We start from the raw sequence: 7,500 nt of genomic DNA, 5'->3' as shown, positions 1-7,500 counted from the left end.
ATATTTTATTTACTGGTTAAATGTCGTTTTTTGCATCAAGAAAGATCAAACCAAGGTGTGAGCTGGTGGACATTTCAATTACTTTTCAAAATGTTCTTCTGTGAAGTCTCCTATACCAGAGATTTAACATTTTGAGCATTTTTCAGCAACTAATTTGACACGTTTCAATGAAATTTGAGAATTTTCGCATTTTTTTTTTCACTTTTATCGATGTACATTTTTGTTAATCTTCTAGCTAAGCAGATTCTAACTCTTCTTTTTTCTTTGAACAAATAAAGGAAACTACATATTGAAGAAGCTATACAGAATCTCACAAACAACATCCTTGTCGTATATATAAAAAAAAAAAAGTTTAAACACCTATCATCTATCCCAATACAGAGACTATATCTTTGAACTTAAATATCAAAAATAAAGAGGTAAATATTCTCTATTTGGTCAAAGAATCCTGTTAATAAATAATGAAAAAAAATGAAAATAAATAAAAATGCTTCTCTCTCTCCCTTCTATCACCTCATATAAACCCCTATCAGCTCATATTAACCCCTATCACCTCATATAAACCCCTATCACCTCGTATTAACCCCTGCCCTCTCTCCCTCTACAGAGACTATAACATATTTCCTCTGTTTTGACCCAAGCAGGTTTCCTTGGATTCTAACTCGTCCATGAACTCCAACACTCCTCTGGTGCGGATCGCCCGTCTGTCCTCCAGTGACGGGCCGATGCTCGCTAACGTCTCCGAGCTCGAGCTGCCCTCAGACCCCAAATGGGAGTTCCCTCGCACACGGTACGTCCTGCATACTTAGATTGTGAAACTCGAAAAATTGGAGTATTGTGCAAAAGTTAATTTATTTCAGTAATTTAACTTAAAAGGTGAAATTAATATATTATATAGACTCATTACATTCCCTCGCACACGGTACGTCCTGCATACTTAGATTGTGAACATATTGTAGGATATTTACATGACATTTTTCTGATTTCAACATTTGGTACATGTTACATATCTCAGTAATTGTGGCACATTTTTTACATTATTTTAAAAAAAAATTATTTACAGTACATAACATACACATGGCAAGTCCAGTATACTTACATTTTGTACATATTGTAGTATAATGTTCATACTTACCTCACAAAGTAAGGGATATTCACCTTTCGGGGGGGAATTTATGGAAAATGTAAAAGAAAATCATGGCACTGTGATATTATATCATTAAAGTAGGGCATTTAAGTATTATTTACTTCTAAGTCCAGTACTTAAAAAAATCACTTTATGTAAAAATCAGTGAATATCTCCTCACGATCCGCTACCTGTCTGTACTGTGTGTGCGCTGTAAAAACAAATCCAGTGTTAATACGCAGCCTAGGCTCTGTAAACTGGTGTATAAACAAAGGGGACCCACTGTTAATAGCAACATGCCCCTTTTCACAGAGCCTAGGCTGTGTATCGTTCACTAGATATTCACTGATTTTGAACAAAAAGTAAAAAATAAAATTGAAAAAAAAAAACTATTGAAAACCTTCTCTGTAGATCTACATTCATCACTGATGTCGAGATGCCTGTCAGACAGAAAAACACATTAGGTTTTTTTTCAATCTGCCAAGAAGCATAATTCAGAATTGACGGATAGTGTGTTGATGTCCTTGTTGTAAACCGGAGCGTGTTAGTACGTCAATACCTCAAGGTCACTTCCGATTGGCTCTCTGTGCTCGGCAATCAAATCAATCTCGTTCAGAAGTGTCGAGAGTAATTAGAAAAACACTCGTCAGGAAATTGGCAGACGTGCCTTTAGTTCAAATTCAAATCACCTTCAGACTTTGAACAAGCTACCGAGTCTGAAGACTTTTTTGTTTCCATTTTAACCTGCAATTTTTTTTTTATTTGCTTCTTTTATTCGCTTTTAAATGTTTTATAATGTGTTTTATGTATTCTAATCATGCCCCCTGTAAAGCACTTTGAGTGGCCTTGTGTCTGAATTGTGCTATATAAATAAACTTGCCTTGCCTTGCCTGCTAATATCAGTATTCAGAACAATGAACTCATTATAATATCTTTAAAAAACTCTCTTTTACTACTAACCTTCCCTCAATACATCATGTTGTTGCCTCTAATGGTTATGTCTTCTTGTGTTTTTCATTTTGTAAAGCATCTGCCTGTCAGTATACCTGTTATAATATCTGTTTAAATTTGTTTAGATTATTATTATTTTAAGGGAGTGCAAAAAATTAACACAACCTGAAAGTTCCTTGGAGCACCTTTTTTAATGAGAACCAAGTTGAGATTTTGCCTGTTGTATTTTTCAAGTTGGACCCCCTTGAAAATAGTTCATAGTTCATCTCGAGAGGCTACCCATTAATAAACTTTTAAACCCTTCTCCCATCTAAATCATTAACATAATCTTGCCCTCTCTTCCAGCCTGACTCTGGGTAAACCTCAAATTTGGAAAGTGACTGATGAAGTACATGAAATATTTAATATGGCACTGCAACTGCTAGTTTTATTTTACTTTACTAGATATTCAGATATTCAATTTCTTTATGTGACTGTCTGTTTATGTCTTGTGGTCTCTGTCTTGTATCACTTTGTGGTTCCTTGTATTGTCTCACATGAAAATAAAATCTAAAAATTATAAATAAAAATAAAATAAAATAAAATAAAATAAAATAAACCCTTGAACCCTTCTTCCAGCTAAATCCTGCTCCAAAATACACTTTTAAACAGCTAATTCATTAATATGTTCTTCCCCTCCTTCCAGCCTGACCCTGGGTAAGCCTCTGGGTGAAGGCTGCTTCGGACAGGTCGTGATGGCGGACGCTGTCGGCATCGATAAGGAAAAGCCAAACAAGCCGCTCACCGTCGCTGTCAAGATGCTGAAAGGTCAGTGGACTGTTTAATGCATATCTCCCTCTTCCTGTGTTCAATATACAGGTGAAACTCATATTATTAGAATATTATGGAAAATGAATTGAAATTGAGGCAGTAATTCATGCAAAAGGGGCCCAAACCAAGTACTGAGTACATATGGATGATTATACTTTCTAGAGGGCCGACATTTCTGTATTTAAAATCCCTTTTTTTATTGATTTCATGTAATGTTAAGATTTTCTGGGATTTTGAATTTGGGGTTTTCATAAGCTGTAAGCCATAATAATCAAAATGATAAAAAAAATAAAAGGCTTAACATATCTCACTTTGCATGTAATGATTCTATATAATAAATTAATTTCACCTTTTTAAGTTGAATTACTGAAATAAATGAACTTTTGCACGATATTCTAATTTTTTGAGTTTCACCTGTAATACTGTATAATACTGTGTGTACATCAGTGTGTTTCTGGTCTCATGTCTAATTTTCCCTTGTAGCTGCCAATAAATGTAATAATGACAGTCGAAAACATGATAAAATTTCAGTTTTTAATGTAATAAAAGAAATACAATAATGTAGTAACTTTCATATAACGTCAGGACTAGGATATGTTGTTTTTTTTAAAACTGTGGGCCCTTGCTGCTGTAAACAACACCCAAAGTTACACAGTGCACCTTTAACATTAACCAATACTGTAAAAACTTGTTGCCAATAATGGATGACAATATGGGCTGAAGTTATTACGTTACTGGATCAGAAATTATTAGGTATTATCGGCAAGTCACTTTATTAGGCTAGGAAAGGCAAGTTTATTTCTATAGCACAATTCAGACACAAAGGCCATTCAAAGTGCTTTACAGGGGCATACAATACATCAAGATTAGACATTTAGAAATTGCATTTAAGACATAATAAAAACAGAGAAAATACATCAAGATTAACGTCAGATTACATTAAGAACTGAAGAGTGTTACGTTACTGGCGGTAGTTACATTATATTGGCTGCTACAACTCTTCTCTTGTTCCTTGCAGACGACGCGACGGATAAAGATTTGTCCGACCTGGTGTCAGAGATGGAAATGATGAAGATGATCGGCAAACACAAGAACATTATCAACCTGCTGGGAGCCTGCACCCAAGACGGTGAGGGAACAGCACTGGTTTTAGTTTGATCTATATATTACTTTTCTCTCTCTCTCTCTCTCTCTCTCTCTCTCTGTCTCTGTTTCTGTCTCTCTCCATCTCAACCTCTCTCTCTGTCTCTCTCTCGCTCTTATCATTCTTCTTTCTCTTTTATTTTTTTCACAAACAATTATATTAACATAAAAATATTTGTGGGGATCTGTAAATGTGAACAATAACACAATAAGATGATAACCTATTTTTGGACGGTAGGGACACAGCGCTCATATTAGTATATCAGTGTATATCATGGTATATCAGCGCTTACATTAGTGTGGTATAATTGCATATTAGTTCATATAATGAATACTGTGATAGGAACCTATGTGTTGGGGGAGGTTTATTTTACATTATCTCATATACTAATATGAGCGCTGTTATTATTTTTATTTTTTTAATTTAATAAATATTTTTATTTTTTATTTTTTTACTATGGAAAAGGGGGTTAGGATTAAATAAGTGTATACTTCTTCCTGCTCCTTTTCAGGCATATCTCAGCAATACAGATAATTTGTTTTCTTTTATTTATTTATTTTTTGTGAAAACATAATTTTTGTTTATTGTATTTCCATGCTTTTCATTTTGTTTTGTATGTTGATATGTCTGGAATAAATTGAATCAAATCAAATCAAATCAAAAACCTGCTGTACACAGGACTGTGAGGGCTCAATACATTACTACAGACCATTAAAGGACAGTATAGGGGCACAGCGCTTATATTAGTATATCAGTGTATATCATATTATATCAGCTCTTAGTTTTTACATTAAAGTTTTGTATTTACACACAACCAAAAAGCGTTTGAATATTACAGTAGAACACTAAAACATTAAATAAATTAAACTTAGAGAAAAACTATAGAAAACAATGCAAAACCAAAAATTGCAAATTACATGTGTATTAACTTCTGTGTGTGTTTTGTGTGTCTGTCTGTCTGTCTGTCTGTCTGTCTGTCTGTCTGTCTATCTATCTATCTATCTATCTATCTATCTATCTATCTGTCTGTCTGTCTGTCTGTCTGTCTTTGTCTGTCTGTCTGTCTGTGTGTCTGTGTGTCTGTCTGTCTGTCTGTCTGTCTCTCTATCTATCTATCTATCTATCTATCTATCTATCTATCTATCTATCTATCTATCTGTCTGTCTGTCTGTCTGTCTGTCTGTCTGTCTGTCTGTCTGTCTGTCTGTCTGTCTGTCTGTCTGTCTATCTGTCTGTCCTTCTGTCTGTCTCTCTCTCTCCAGGCCCCCTGTACGTGCTGGTAGAGTATGCGTCTAAGGGGAACCTGCGTGAGTACCTGCGTGCGCGGCGGCCCCCGGGGATGGACTACAGCTTCGACACGTGTAAGATCCCCGACGAGCAGCTCACCTTCAAAGACCTGGTGTCCTGCGCCTACCAGGTGGCACGGGGCATGGAGTACCTCGCCTCGCAGAAGGTGAGGGGGGTGTGTGTGGGGGGGGGGGATGTGTGTGTGTGGGTGTGTGTGGGGTGGGGGGATGTGTGTGTGTGTGTGTGTGGGGTGAGGTGGTTAGGGTGTGTGTGTGGGGGGGGTGTCCTGCACATACAAGGTCACACGGGGCATGGAGTGTATGAGACTGTGTGTATTAGACTTTGTGTATGTATGTCTGTGTGTGTGTGTATCAGTTTGTGTGAGAGTGTATAGGTATGTATGTATGTGTAGGTGTGTAAGAGACTGTGTGTGTGTGAATGGTTGTTTGTCTGTGTGTGTGTGTGTGTGTGTGTGTGTGTGTCTCTGTCCGTCTGTCTGTCTGTCTGTGTCTCTGTATGTGTGTGTGTATTTTTGTGTCTCTTAAGTGTGTGTGTGTATTTATGTTAATGTGTGTTAGTGTCTGTCTGTCTGTGTGTGTCTTAATGCATGTTAATGTGTCTGTGTGTGTGTTATATTGAAGTGTGATTGACACATCTCTCCTCTCCACAGTGTATCCATAGAGACCTGGCGGCGAGGAACGTCCTTGTAACCGACGACAACATCATGAAGATCGCCGACTTCGGTCTGGCGAGGGACGTGCACAACATAGACTACTACAAGAAGACCACCAACGTGAGGACCATTAGATAGGGTTTCTTTCTTTGATTAAAAAACAGTGCTGGCTATTCCTTTATAAATGGTTAATGGACTTAACTTATATAGCGCTTTCTAGCCGATTTTCTCAGCCCCAAAGCGCTTTACATTTCTTACCACATTCACCCATTCACACACACACTCATACACCGATGGTAGTAGCTGTCATGCAAGGCGCTCTCTGAACCATCGGGAGCAATGTGGGGTTCAGTGTCTCTTTGCTCAGGGACACTTGGACATCTGGCGGGGAGACGGGGGATCGAACCTCCGACCCTGCAATCCAGAGGACGACCAAGCTACCCACTTCGCCACTGCCGCCCTATAGCCGATAAACTCTAGTATTTTGATAGTATTTATTCATCTGTTTATTCATACCCATTAACATAGCAGCTACTATCAGGTCATGGAAGTACAAATGAGCTCCGACAATGGATAAGTCAAAAAATGAACACTTCTGGCATTGAATACAGTCATATGAAAAAGTTTGGGACCCCCTTCTAATTTTGGGGATTTTTGTTAATCATTAGCTGGGATTTCAAAGAAGCAAATTCCTTTTCATATATGACATACCCTTAGGGAAACAGAAGCAATTCAGCGGTGTCGTTTTGTTTATTGGAATAATAGAAAATATGCAATAGGCATCATGACAACTTTTTTTTTGTGAAGGCAGAGTCAATTATAATGCCGGCTGAGAGGGGTTCCCAAACTTTTTCATATGACTGTATGTAGTCAGTGATTCTTGAGAATGCTTGTTTTCAAAATCCCATCTCGTCAAAATCAGTGAATAGCTCATGACTGTCCTCTGTATGTCCTTCTTCTTGGCTAAAAAATCTAATTATATGAAATAATTTTTATCATAGCGATTGGATGATAATGACCATTCAGAAGATTGTTACACTTAAAATAAAGAAGTATAACATTATGATATGGATTTAATACCCCGAGCAGTTAGAGGCAATAGACACGCATGGTTAGAAAGCTACAGTTGATTCAGCATACTTTATAGATAGATAGATAGATAGATAGATAGATAGATAGATAGATAGATAGATAGATAGATAGATAGATAGATAGATAGATAGATAGATAGATAGATAGATAGATAGATAGATAGATAGATAGATAGATGGATGGATGGATGGATGGATGGATGGATGGATGGATGGATGGATGGATGGATGGATGGATGGATGGATGGATGGATGGATGGATGGATGGATGGATGGATGGATGGATGGATGGATGGATGGATGGATGGATGGATGGATGGATGGATGGATGGATAGATAGATAGATAGATAGATAGATAGATAGATAGATAGATAGATAGATAGATAGATAGATAGATAGATAGATAGATAGATAGAT

At 37.1% G+C, this 7,500-nt stretch overlaps 1 protein-coding gene across 1 annotated transcript in view; it reads left to right on the top strand.

The window, feature by feature from the left end:
• Positions 1–7,500, top strand: part of fgfr3 (fibroblast growth factor receptor 3) — a gene marked incomplete at both ends in the record, with an annotated part of 105,957 nt that overhangs the window by 85,798 nt on the left and 12,659 nt on the right. Inside the window, 5 exons of the mRNA XM_080042201.1 lie at positions 645–790; positions 2,763–2,884; positions 3,906–4,016; positions 5,294–5,484; positions 5,989–6,111. Coding sequence (XP_079898327.1) covers positions 645–790; positions 2,763–2,884; positions 3,906–4,016; positions 5,294–5,484; positions 5,989–6,111 — 693 coding nt within the window. The remainder of the gene's footprint in view (positions 1–644; positions 791–2,762; positions 2,885–3,905; positions 4,017–5,293; positions 5,485–5,988; positions 6,112–7,500) is intronic.

Source organism: Ammodytes marinus, assembly GCF_949987685.1.
Source record: "Ammodytes marinus genome assembly, chromosome: 15".
NCBI lineage: Eukaryota > Metazoa > Chordata > Actinopteri > Uranoscopiformes > Ammodytidae > Ammodytes > Ammodytes marinus.
The sequence above is the reverse complement of the archived record's forward strand: the minus strand, read 5'-3'. Positions and strand labels throughout refer to the sequence as shown.